The 13,344-nt window shown below is 38.2% G+C and overlaps 1 protein-coding gene across 4 annotated transcripts in view; it reads left to right on the forward strand.

Annotated features, from left to right (window-relative positions):
- The window catches only part of ZNF532 (zinc finger protein 532), an 85,850-nt gene that overhangs the window by 56,225 nt on the left and 16,281 nt on the right, over window positions 1-13,344 (forward strand). For all 4 annotated transcript variants that reach the window (XM_074952411.1, XM_074952410.1, XM_074952412.1 and 1 more), the window contains exons 4-6: window positions 935-1,111; window positions 9,517-9,679; window positions 13,056-13,334. In XM_074952411.1, coding sequence (XP_074808512.1) covers window positions 935-1,111; window positions 9,517-9,679; window positions 13,056-13,334 — 619 coding nt within the window. The remainder of the gene's footprint in view (window positions 1-934; window positions 1,112-9,516; window positions 9,680-13,055; window positions 13,335-13,344) is intronic.

Raw genomic sequence — 13,344 nt, forward strand, 5'->3', positions numbered from 1 at the left:
TACTGGAGAGAGGACACTGAACTAAATGGGCCACTGACTTGATCTAGTATGGAAATTCCTGTGTTCTTATATTAACTCAATTTATGTTACTTGCTTTGCTGTAGATTGAATTGTGGGAAGGTGTCAGAGACACTAAGACTTCAAAGGCATATTTTAGAAAAATATTTTCAGAATTCCAACCTGATGTTTAGAAAAGATTATAAAGCTCCTGCGTAGTCACCCTGAATTTAAGTTTACTCTTCTCTGTCCAAATATTGATTTGACTATGTACAGAGAAAAATCACTCAGTTAAGAAAACATTTTCATTAAAATTAAACCTGAATAAATATAGTAAAGTTGTTATTCTTGTTGTATTTCATTTTTGGTAGCTTCTAGATTGCAATATGGTTCTTCATACAATCTGCTACTCCTGATAAAAATGTGTTTTCTAGGACCCATAGGGTCTAAAAAGTTCTTATTTATAATCAGCAGATGGAATAGATTCCATTGGCCATTCTGTCTATTGTTGGCATAACGCTATTATCAAATCTTGTCCTCTGGCTTTAGATCTTGCAAATTAATTATTGTTATCTTTTTTTCTTTTTTAGGTCTATAACCACTTTGTTTCTGTTGGATCTTAATGTGTGATTTGTACTTTCCAGTATTACTGTAGCCGTGTCGGTCCCAGGATAGTAGAGAGACAAGGTGGCTGAGGTAATATCTTTTATTGGAACAATTGTCTCTCTCACCAACAGAAGTTGGTCCAGTAAAAGCTATTACCTCACCCACCTTGTCTCTCTGATTTGTACTTTGTTAACCAATCAAATCATATTATTGTATCAGATTGAATACATAATCCTCCCTCCTCCACCTGCCTAAAACCCAGTTTTGATTCCACTTATTTTAGTACACTTTTGTGTTATGTTAGATTGACTCTTTTCCTCTTCTCTTACAGCTGTGTACATTGCAATGTTGTGTACTCTGATGTGGCTGCACTCAAGTCTCACATTCAAGGTTCCCACTGTGAAGTCTTCTACAAGTGTCCTATCTGTCCCATGGCATTTAAATCTGCACCCAGCACACATTCCCATGCCTATACACAACACCCTGGTATCAAGATAGGAGAACCAAAGTAAGCAATATTAATCTTTTGCTCTTACTCTAATGCTATATTTTAATAACCAGTACAATTACATTCTGTATTGTATTTATAATGTTAAAAGTCACATACTGCATAACCAGCAATTTATCATACTATTGATAATGTGTGGAGTACGTCACATTTTCTAGTCATTTATTTGGTAAAGATAAGATTTCCATGAACATAACAATAAGATTTTTTTAACCATAGCACAGAAAACTTGATACACTGCAGCCAAGAAACTACCTGTATTCAGTCTTGCTCAGTGGTTTTTTTCATTGTTAAACTAAATGATTTTAAATCAGCTGCATTTTTTATCATGAACTAGAGTAACAGTAGTGACAGTCGAAACGATTAACGTATTTGCTGTTTTTGAAGTGTGTTGAGACATTTATAATTCTAACAGAGTACTGTTTCCGTCTAATGTTCTATTTGCAGGCATAAACCTACAATCTGGGGAAAACATGGTGGTCACTGACATTTATTTCACAACATAACACAAGAACTAGGGATCACCAAATTAAATTAATAGGCAGCAGGCTTAAAACAAATAAAAGGAAGCATTTCTTCATGCAACGCACAGTCAACCTGTGGAACTCCTTGCCAGAGGATGTTGTGAAGGCCAAGACCATAACAGGGTTCAAAAAAGAGCTAGATAAATTCATGGAGGATAGGTCCATCAATGGCTATTAGCAAGGATGGGCAGGAATGGTGTCCTTAGCCTCTGTTTGCCAGAAGCTGGGAATGAGCAACAAGGGATGGATCAGTTGATGATTACCTGTTCTGTCCATTTCCTCTGAGGCACCTGGCGCTGGCCACTGTCAGAAGACAGGATACTGGGCTAGATGGACCTTTGGTCTGACCCAGTAGGGCCATTCTTATATTCTTATACTATTATTCATTAATTAGTAAAATAATTGCAGGTTTATGCTGTGATATAATAAAGGTATTTTCATAACTTTTTACAGTACAATAATATTATTGATAAATTGACATAACAATCATCAGTATCTGACTTGATTCTGATGTAAAACTTAGAATACAATGTACAGGTGAATCAGCAAGTATTTTGCTTACAGTGCTAAGTCATCCATATTACAATTGCTTTGCAGGACAAAAGTGTAATATTATGGTTTTGTGGAAATGGTCTCTAATTTAGGATGCAAACACCACAAGCCTTAAACAAATTAGAAACTAGTATAACATCTCTCTGATTATGTTAAATTTGGTCCACACTTTCTCGACTGTCAACCATGTCGACCAGCATTCAGAGGTACCAAAGAAATTGGAGTAATTTTTTACATACATCTAGTCCCCCAGTTCTTCTCTCCCAAGCTCCTCTATATAGCTCTGCCTTTCAAACTGAACAGAAAAAGCCCTTGCTTTCCACACCTTCTAGAATGCACTCTAGTTAATATAGCTTTTCCATTTAGTGTAGCTTAATAATCATTAATATTCCTCAGCACTGTTATTGCACTTTTCTCCTTCATAATGCTTGCCTGACAAACCAGAAAAGATAAGGATAGTGTTTGGTAAATGCTTAACGTATTGCAGAGCAGTTGATTCCAGAGAGCTTGTTTCTTTCAGTCACTTTTGCTCGCCGGGCTGTCAATAGTCACTTTTGGCAGTCTCAGAAATACTAGGTAGTCTCAGTTCATTGGTCTCATGCTGTTCTGTCAGGGAAGAATTGTCTATGGCCTAAAGTTCTCCCAGGTAGGCCATTTCATGACAAGATGTGTTTTTTCTCCAGGAGATGTTGTCCCCCATCAGTCTTTTCTACCTGGCTTGTCTTCACTACTAGCCACAACCTTTGGGAGTGCTGAGCTAGGCTTGCACCTTCACAAGACCCACATGTCATCAAGAAAAAGAGAATTCCAACTGCAGTTAAGTGAGAGAGGCCCACCATTAAACATTCTCCAACCTTGCCTGCCAAGGTCAAGGCAGATGCACCTTGGTCTGTCTCTGCACGTGCCTTTTTTGATGCATAACAACTCCTCTGTTAAATGGGGAAGCATTATTTCCAGTTTACTACAGAGGGGCTTAGAGAGAGATTAAGTGATTTACCCAAGGTCTGTGGGAGAGTTAGGATTTGAGCCTCAGGATCCTGTTTTTAGAAATATGAGAGTAAGCTCCAGCTGAACTCAGTGGAATCTACGTACCTCCTAACTCCCAACCCAGTGCCTTTGCCACAAAGCTGTCATTCCTCTCCCTGCTTTCTCCATTGTTAGGTACAGGTAGGGTATTAAAATATTCAAGAATTCTGCTCTATCTTACCGCTCTGAAACACAGAGAGCATGACTCTATATTTCAATATCTTGCATGCTCAAAAAAACCTCAAGGCAGCAGAGTAAAAGAACAGTGCAGCATCCATCGTTATGTTTAATTTTAAGCCTTTTAAACTTGACACTGTCCTGTTTAATATTCCAAAGTATATTTTTATTCTTCAGATTGTTCAAACCCATATTGAAGCAGAATTTAAACTAATGTGTGGGCTCTGACCCTGAATTCCCATGTTTCCGTTGCTGCGAATTATGTTCCTTTTTAGCAAGATGGCATCTCTGACAGTAGGCTCAGAAATGCCAACATTTAATTCAGAAACTTTTAGATTGCTGTGCTGAACAGTAAGGAAACAGTTTTTAGTTATGTGATGATTTTCTTTTTTTTTTTTTTTAGTAGTAGTAAAAGCCAGTGTGACAGAGTGCTAAGCAAGAACAGCTGATCCAGCACTCTGGTCATAGCAGCTCCAATCAAATAATGCAGAATGGGGCTGGTTAAACAGAGCTGTGCCTAATTTGTGGTGGAGGAAAGCTGGAAGGCTAATTAAGGTATTAGGCACAGGAAGGAAGTAGAGGGGAGAAAGCAGGTAACAGGGAGAAGAGAGAGATTTCCCTTCCCTGCTTGGTATAGCAGTTGTGGGCTCCATAGGACTGTTGAAGCAGAGCTGTATATCGTATGAAGGTATTGGGAATCCACATTGTAAATAAACTACACAAGATGTTTGACTAGCACAAGGGTCTCTGAGCAGTTTGTAAGCTGGAGCAGAGGCTGGAGCCAGAGGGCCCTCTCACAGCCAGCAAAAAAACCCCTAAGATCAAAAATTACAAATGACTGTTTCACATTGAAAGAGTTCAAAAGATTTATTGAATTAATCCTGACCGTATTGAGCTGTATCAGGTCATGTTCACAGGTTAATTCTTTTGAGCTGGCTCCCCTATTTGTGGATATGAAATGTCATGCTTCTTCTGAGTATGAACTGGTGTATCATTAGAGCCATATGCAGAAGGAAGAACATGCATTTTTGTGGAATACATTTGTGGAGCCCTGTACAGATACAAAATTTGTATCTGCATTCGATATCCAATCTGCAAACATCGTTCGTGGCTATAAAGTGGGTCTCCACAGATTTGCAAAGCTCTAGATATAAAATTTGGATCCGTGTCTATCCGTGATCCGTAAACATGGTTCGCGGATATAAAGCAGGTATCCGCGGATTTGCAGGGCTCTATACATTTTTGTATTATAGCAAATTATTTTAAGAATTAACAGTTGGATTTTCATAAAGTGCTAAGCTTTTTCCCCTCTAAACGGACCCTTCACAAACACCTGCAGATGATATATTATCACTAAGGCTATGTTTTAATCACGGGTATTTTTAGTAAAAGTCATGGATGGGTCATGGGCAGTAAACAAAAATTCACGGCCTGTGACCTGTCCATGACTTGTACTATACACCCCTGACTAACTCTTGGGGGGAGGGGTCGGCCCAGGCCTGCCGCGGGTGCTGGAGGGGGGCAGCCCGGGGGCACGCAGCCTGGGAGCCCCGCTGGTGCTGGGGTGGGGGGGGGAACTGGCAAGGCTGGCAGGCTCCCTACCTGGCTCCGCACCTCCCCGGTAGTGGCGACATCCCCTTCCCTCAGTTCCTAGGTGGAAGGGCAGCCAACCGGCTCTGCCACTCCCGTTGGTTGGGAACTGTGGCCTGCAATTCCTCTGGGAGTTGTGTGTGCTCAGCGCCGCAGAAAATAAGGTGTGATGGATGGACTGGGTCAGGAAGGATTTATAGATCTGTCCTGAAGACAAGGGCTGGAGCCACCCCTGAAACACCTATCCAGGAATGAATGAAGGACCCTCCTCTGGCTGAAGGGGAAAACAGGCTTCAGGCCTGGGCTCTCCTGACACAGGGTTTTTGTGTGTCAGAGGGAAAGTCTGATAGGCAAGGGCCTGTCCAAACTGAACTAGGAACACTGGGAGCAGCCCAGCTGGACAGAAGGCTTGAAGTGGACTTACAGTTAGTTGCCTTATTGCTCCTCCGTTTGTTACAAAAGTGAAACCCTAGGATGGAGGTGAGTTTAGAACCTACGCAGGGATGTGCACCATGTTTGCAGCTGTGGCAGTCACCTGCTTATACAGTCTGTTTTGTTTGCAGGAACTAATGGAGATAGAGCATTAAGTAAGACACTGTATGCCCTTGGCATTTAGTGGAATTGCATGATTTATAATTGTATTACTAATGTCTGTTTATCAGAACAGATGCAGCAAATAAGATATGATTTCACTTCTTAAATTAATTTTAACCTGTTTTATGAAAAACCACATTAGGTAGAATGGCTTTCAATAGGTACAAATGAGATTATTTTAATATGGGGAGAAGGAAGGCTTTTTCAATTTTAATTCTCCACACACACACACCAGTCTCATCAGGGATAGCTTAATTTATTTTATGGGCTAAAGAAGCTCCTCTGTGACTTTTTCTTTCTAGCTAGTATGAGCTCTTAGGAGTAGCAATAAGATTTTTTTTTATTGGTAATCTCCTTTTAAAGCTTGGAGAAATTAATATGTATGGAACCAATTTATTAATAACATTAGACTGTTGGTACACAATATAGGACATTATTGCACAATTATCATGTATATAGACTTATAAATTATTGGAAGGAGAAATGCCATATCCTAGTAGAGACACCTTTAAAATTACTAATTGTCTTTTAATGTGATGTTCAGGTATCTACCTATAGATTCCATGTTTATGTGTTCTAAGGAAAATTTTAAAATTTCTATTGGCCAGATTTTCACAGATTGAAGTAAGTGCATTTCCCACATACAGTTGTTGGTGCATAATATTTGTGAGGAAATATTTAGCATGTGCATGCATATTGACTGACCTCAACTAGACTACTCATGAGCTTTAACTAAGGCATGTGTTTCAGTATTTTGTTGAATTGGGGCTACAGTAATTTAAGTCATGATCGAGCATAGCCCTTAAACACATGCTTTAGTACTTTGTTTGATCAGGGCCTTAGCTAACACATTTGGTATTGACTCACATTATTTGTTTGATTCACAAATGTATGTGCTCAGTTGCATATACCTAACTTTGAAAATGCGGCTGAAAGAAATATTTTGTAATGAATTGGATCCATGTGTCTACCATGATACAGCATACCATACAGAATATCTGTATCAATTTAAATTAGTAGAGTTTATTCTGAAAATAGATGACTTGGGAATTTGGACTCCTATCAAGAAGATTTTGAACTTCTGCGAAAGCGGAGCAACTTTAACTTAACTTAAATGTTTATTTAAAATGTGAATATTAAGAATCTGATATTTTTAAAGAGGTGTAATAGTCTCTCTCAGTAGCAGATTTATTTTCTCCTATCAATATTAGCTGGTTTTGGTAATGAGCACTGTGTTGCTCCATTACACATGAAGTGATTACTCAAGGATTAATTTACTTTAAATACAATGAAAAGATCAGAAAGCAAAGCAAATTAAAAAGTACTAACATAATATGCCACCATTTGACAATATATATAATCCTGTTGTCACAAATGTATAGATTAGGGGCCTGAAACAGACTTCCACTCAAGTCACTGGCTACGGAACTGTACCCTAGATCAGTGGTTCTCAAAGCCGGTCCGCCGCTTGGTCAGGGAAAGCCCCTGGCGGGCCGGACCGGTTTGTTTACCTGCCGCGTCCGCAGGTTCGGCCGATCGCGGCTCCCACTGGCCGCGGTTCGCTGCTCCAGGCCAATGGGGGCTGTGGGAAGCGGCGCCGGCCAAGGGAGTTAGTGATGGGTATCAGGAGTCAGGATTCTAATGTTCCGTCTAGTGTACTGCCATGGGTGACAATCATTTGGAGGGTCAGTGCCGTGGTGTATAACCTTGTTCAAGTCTCTTAACCTTCCTGTGCCTCAGTTTCCAAACCTGGTTATAATTATTAATTAGCTTTGTAAAACCACTTCATCAGAGATGGGTCACATCACAAAATATGGATATCTGATACATGCCATCTATTATTGATGGAAATACACATCTTCTTTACAAAATGTATGAATAAATGAAAATTACAAATGCTCTTGCTAGTGAGTTGCTCTTTATATTCTCACATTAAAATGAAGAATGCTGTGAATAAAATATTAAACTGCTTTTCGCTGTTGCATTTCTGCTGAGCGAGGCCATCACCGGGAATGTGCACCCCCTATAAAGTATAGAGCTACACAGTAGCTCCCAGTGTGCCAAACGGTGGAGGGTGAACACACTGCCATGTGAATCCTTGGGTTCTCCCCATTCCCTATGGATGCATTATGGGCACAGGTGCTACTGCATCCTGAAGACTTAAGTGATGCACATGGAACATGTCCAAAATAGCTCTGTGGCCGGGGAAAGATTCCTTTGCTCTGCATCTCTCCAGCATTCTGCTGAGGTGCTCTGACTGGGCACTGAGTTGAGATTTCACTTTAACAGAGTTAGCTCTTCCAGTAGTTTAGGGACAAAATACAACCAGTACCAGTAAGATTCAACTGAATATTTATTAACATTGGAAAATTATTATTAACATTTTAAAAGTAAATTTTAGAAGCGCTGATGATGAAAAAATGTCAGGGGACTCTAGATACTTACACTTTTCTGTAAAGTGGCTACTACTGCCACTGTCAGTGGATACTAGATTAGTTGGACCACTGGTCTGATTAAATATGGCAATTCCTATGCTTGTTTGTTATTTTTCCCTTTCAAATGCCATTTTCTTTCTATTCTTTTTCTAAAGAAAAATTACAACAGTTCTGAAGAAATAAAGGGTATTACATGGGCTTTATAAACAGATATATGAAAAAGAGGATAAATTTTGGACCTACTAATCTTGACAGTGTTTTTTTATTTAAAAATTAAAATAATTTCTTATAGAGCCAAACATGTAAAACAAACAAACAAAAAATCATGAAAAGAAAACCAGTGCATAACATTCCATGTTGTTTGAAGAATCATTGGCAAAATGCAACCAGCCTCAAACCATTATTATGTAGTATTAGTTCTTTCACTTAGACCAGAGGGTTACCCTCTCAGTGAACTGACTTGATCTCTCCATTTCATTAGCACATCCTAGTTTCATTCTGGTTTATTAATTATTGGTAGGGAGCTTGACAGAGTCAGAATTCTGCTGAAATGATACCCATTTCAAGATCAATTCATAATTTTTCCTTCATTTTAGGAAGCATTTTTATGCTGTCATTTTAACTCACTTTCAGAGACTGCTGTTACAGTGTCCTTTACTAATTCAGCCTGTTTTGGTCCTTATTAATTACTATCTTAGATTCTTCACCATTCTTTTTATAAAGTCTGGATGAATTTATGCATTACTTAATCATCAGCTGACTCATCATAACGTGCTTTTGTTGCTAGTTAACATTTTTATGAGAATATTGTAATACAGGAAGGAAGTTGATTCACTTGCTATTAAAATTACACAATTGGCTTTTCCTGTTTCCAGCAGTCCTGCATCAGCAGTGCTAGAAGCTGTGCTTTGGTCATTTCTGTACAATGCTTTGAAATAGGTAGCCGATGAAAAATTTTAAATTGCCAAATAGAAAGGCTGCCTTCCAGTGAAATTTCAGCTTCAGCGAGACACTGGGGGGATTGGACTAATAGTTTAAGAAGTTGAGAAGACTCATCTAAGCCAAAAGTGAACCCTACTTTAAACATGTTAACATTTTTGATCAAATCAGTAACCCCTTCAAATTTGTGCCTTTGAATTCCAAAGTCAGGTAGATCAACAGCCCTTTTGTTTTAAGTGTGAATTAGAGATCTAAAGATATATACATTGGGAAAATCTTGTCAGAAGCATTTACTGGTTTTATATATAACGGTTATAAATAGGTGTAAATGTGCCGTTGGTTTTGGATTTTAATACTGTTTTTCTTGAGTGCTGCTTTACTTTCCATTTTGAGGATTATTCTTGAATTAGTTGTATCATTTTCATTTTTGATTTTCCACAACAGACCTATATGTTCATGTATACATACATTTGGTCTCACCTGTGATGAGAAGAAATTTAACAGTGATTCCTGCTGATAAATGATCAGGATGGCTGACTTTTATTTACTGAACTTCTTCTGTTTTTAGAATAATATATAAATGTTCCATGTGTGACACTGTGTTTACCCTGCAACCCTTGCTGTATCGCCACTTTGATCAACACATTGAAAACCAGAAGGTGTCTGTTTTCAAGTGTCCGGACTGTTCTCTTTTATATGCACAGAAGCAACTTATGATGGATCATATCAAGGTGTGTGGGCATCTCCTTTCATTTGAATTCTTGTACAGCATTTGTCACGTTTAAAGCATTATACATAATCATCTCAGAAAAGCACAAAATTATGAGAAAACTACAGAAAGTAATAGGTGGTAGTTATTCCTAAAGAGTAATTTGCAGTTAATATCTCTACGCAGTTAAAATATAGAGTCTATATGTTCTAGTCACAACTAGATTTCTCTGTGTGAATGTTAGTATTTTATATATTGCCTGTGAGTGTGTGTACTGCATGCAAGATGATATATTATAAAAATACTGGTTACAGTGAGATTTATGGACCCAATCCTGCTAAGTGTTGGCATCTCCTACAGTGTGAGCTAAGTATCATCAGCTCTTGTTGAAGTCCATTGGGAGTTGATGGTGCTCAGCTCATTACAGAATCAAGCTTTCTGTATTCAGAACTCACTGATAAGAGAAGCATTGTGCTACTTGTATGGATGCAGAAATATATATACCTTTAGAAGGTAAAATAAAACAGAATATCTCATAACTGTATTTTCATAATAAGATGATTTATTGGAGAACTCTGGCTATTATCCTTCCAACCTGTGTTATTAAGAGACAATAACTCCCCCCCCACACACACACCCGGCTGCAACTTGTTAGCCATTTAGTTTAAATATATTGCTTTACCTTATTTTTAAAGTACTGGAGGCCTTAGCGACTCTTAGATTCCTTAAACCACAAGGGTGTGATTCATCATTGCCCTGTACCTTGTGTCATCGTTTATGCCATTGTAAAGTGGTGTGAACCAGAACAGTGGCATTTGACATCCACTTTGCATTTCCTTTACACTAACATAAATGACTTAACAAGGTGCAGGGCAATGGAGAATCAGACTCATAGTCTTTGCTGAAATCAGCACGGTGAATGTCAGCCTGAGCTATGGCACTTACTACCTGGGAAGTGGCTGAGATTTGCGCTGAAGGCGAGAACAGCAATTCTGAGAAACCAACTCTTTTAAAAATACACAATATACCCTGAAGTTCTTTCTCGTCTACACCCAAGTAGGGGAGGAGACTAGAAATTATTTTTTCTTTAAATTCCTGTTTTTTCTGCTGAGAATATGGTGCCATAAGCAACTGGATCCCAGTGTGACAATTGTATTCCAGAAGAACTGTTTTCAAATATTGTACCAGACAGGGCCTTGTGGTGCATGGTTACCTGCTGACCATTGCATGCACTCTCATCATCTGTCTTCGAGTTATGTATCTGCTCTTAATTCAGGGTGACTTTATCCTATAGTTGAAAATGAGGGAAAATAGCATGTTTGTCAAATGTATGGGATGACAAAAGATGTTCTGAGAAGTGAGGACAAGGTATTTTCAGTGTTCTTAACCTCTGTTAGCTCTCATTGTAAGACCTGTGACACATTTTCTGTGAGAATTTATTTCATAATCTTGTTGCATTTTGCCAGATACTTTAATTATTATTATTCTGCAGTGATGTTTGTTAAGCGAGCCCTTTACTTGCCTTCTTATCTAACTTTTGCATCATTTTTTTGCTCAACCATCAAGCAAGGGGATATACTTCCTGTAGCAACTCACTGAAAGCATCCCCTTTGTGATGTGTACAGCTTCTTCAGTTCTATACAGGAATAAATAGTGGCATATACACACATATGCATATATAGTTATATATGTATTGTTGCTATAATATATATGTATTGTTTCAGTATTTGAAAACAATTGATTTTAAAGCAAAGGTGGAGTTGACAGCTACACCTATAGTTAAGATTGCTTAACTCTTTCCATTATAAGGCCCTGTTTTTAGTTGCTTATCACTTTGCTATGTTTTTACTGTTTGGGCTGAAATTTGTATGCCTCCGGCTGATTTTTAATTTAATTGAAAACGATTTAGCCATTCTTGAGAACAACATTGGGGAATAATATGTTGTTTTGTTCACATAAAAAATTCTTACAGCCATTTCATTGAGGGTGGGGTTCTCTGGAAAAAATAAGGTGTGATCATGTAATTAAAGACTATATCATAATGGATACAAACAAGAAGGCTGAATTAAGGTTGCCTGGGCAGCCTTTTAAGTGCTTGACTTTGCAATTTTAATGTTCTTTTAATGTAATTTTTTTTTGGTACATAAAGAATATGGTATGTAAAGAATAAAACGTTTGACAGCTAACATTGTCTTAAGTTAAAAATGTGCAGAATACTTCAAAATGAGCAACCATTTTTACACCTTTCCTCCACACCCCAGAAATTCTTTTTTTTCATTACCTTTCATAGAGTTTTTGTCAACCTGTAGTGGGAATAGATTTCATTATATTAGCTAGTACTTTATTTAGACATGCTAAAAAGAGTTAACCTTTCTTCTTTTTGGATGTCAAATGGGTGAAGTGAAAGCACCGTATCTTTTTAGTCACAGTTTTTTAATGAAACGTTTTGGTTTTGAAAGTAAATGGTATTAATTTCTGTAGAGACCACTTAAACAGAAAGACAGTTCTGTTCCACAGCACAGCTGAGTATGACATTTGCGAAGTACCTGGCAAACAGTCCATGGGAATCATCTGATTATCCTACAAAGAAGAGCCTGATACTGAGATAGTTTGACTTTGCTAAAGTATCAGATTTATATCCAGTATCAGTTTCCTCTGGTTCAACAACGTATTGAATGGTTTTGGCTGCTGGGACTACTTGTTCAGCCCAGCTATAAGATAGGATGATTATATTTGGAGTGGCTGGACATGCAGACCAGCAAGGCAAAGGTAATGGACAGCGTAAGAGACCATGAGAACACTGGCAACTGGAAGGCAAGGCTTTCATATGTGAAGGTAATCTCCTGATTGGCAAATTCACGGTTCAAAGGGATTATTAACTGGGTTATCTAATCTTTCAAAAGCCGTCTTTACTTATATCTTTTTCCCAATATTGCTGTCCAAACTCTGTCAATGCAAACACGTTTTGAATTGTTTACAGGAAACAATAAGCTAGGCTATATATCAGGTGGTCCACATTAGGGAAGACTGACCCACTTTACTGTGCAAGTAAAATGAAAATTAGAGTTAATCAGGATAAAGAAGGCCTTTTTAGAAAGCTCCCCCCCCCCCAAAAAAAGCAAGCTAAACCTCTCACTCACACAGCTTCACTTAATGTAACTGTATGCAGCCATTGAACATAACTACACTTTGTCTATGGATTTTTATGTTGCTTGTTTGTATTACAACCTTGTTTTTATTTAAACATTGTTTTGAGTGTCCTTATATTACAAGTGATCTAATAAATAGATTTCTATCATGAGGGGTAGAATGAGGTAAAGCCTTTAGTCAGATCATTTTTTACATTTTAGCCACACCAACAGCAAACTTGTGTAACATTTTTATTTTTTATATTTTAGTCTATGCATGGAACATTGAAAAGTGTTGAGGGGCCACCAAACTTGGGTATAAATTTGCTCCTGAGCACTAAACCCACAACTCAAAACTCAGCCAGTCACAACAAAGAGGATTCAAAATCCATCAACGGAACAGAAAAGCTGGAGAAGAAATCTCCCTCTCCTGTAAAGAAAGCAGAGCCCAAAAAAGTAACCAACCCTGGCTGGACGTGCTGGGAATGCGATCGACTCTTCACTCAGAGAGATGTGTACATATCCCACATGAGGAAAGAGCATGGAAAGGTAAATTACT

This window comes from Natator depressus, chromosome 5 (assembly GCF_965152275.1).
Source record: "Natator depressus isolate rNatDep1 chromosome 5, rNatDep2.hap1, whole genome shotgun sequence".
In the NCBI taxonomy this organism is placed as follows: Eukaryota; Metazoa; Chordata; order Testudines; family Cheloniidae; genus Natator; species Natator depressus.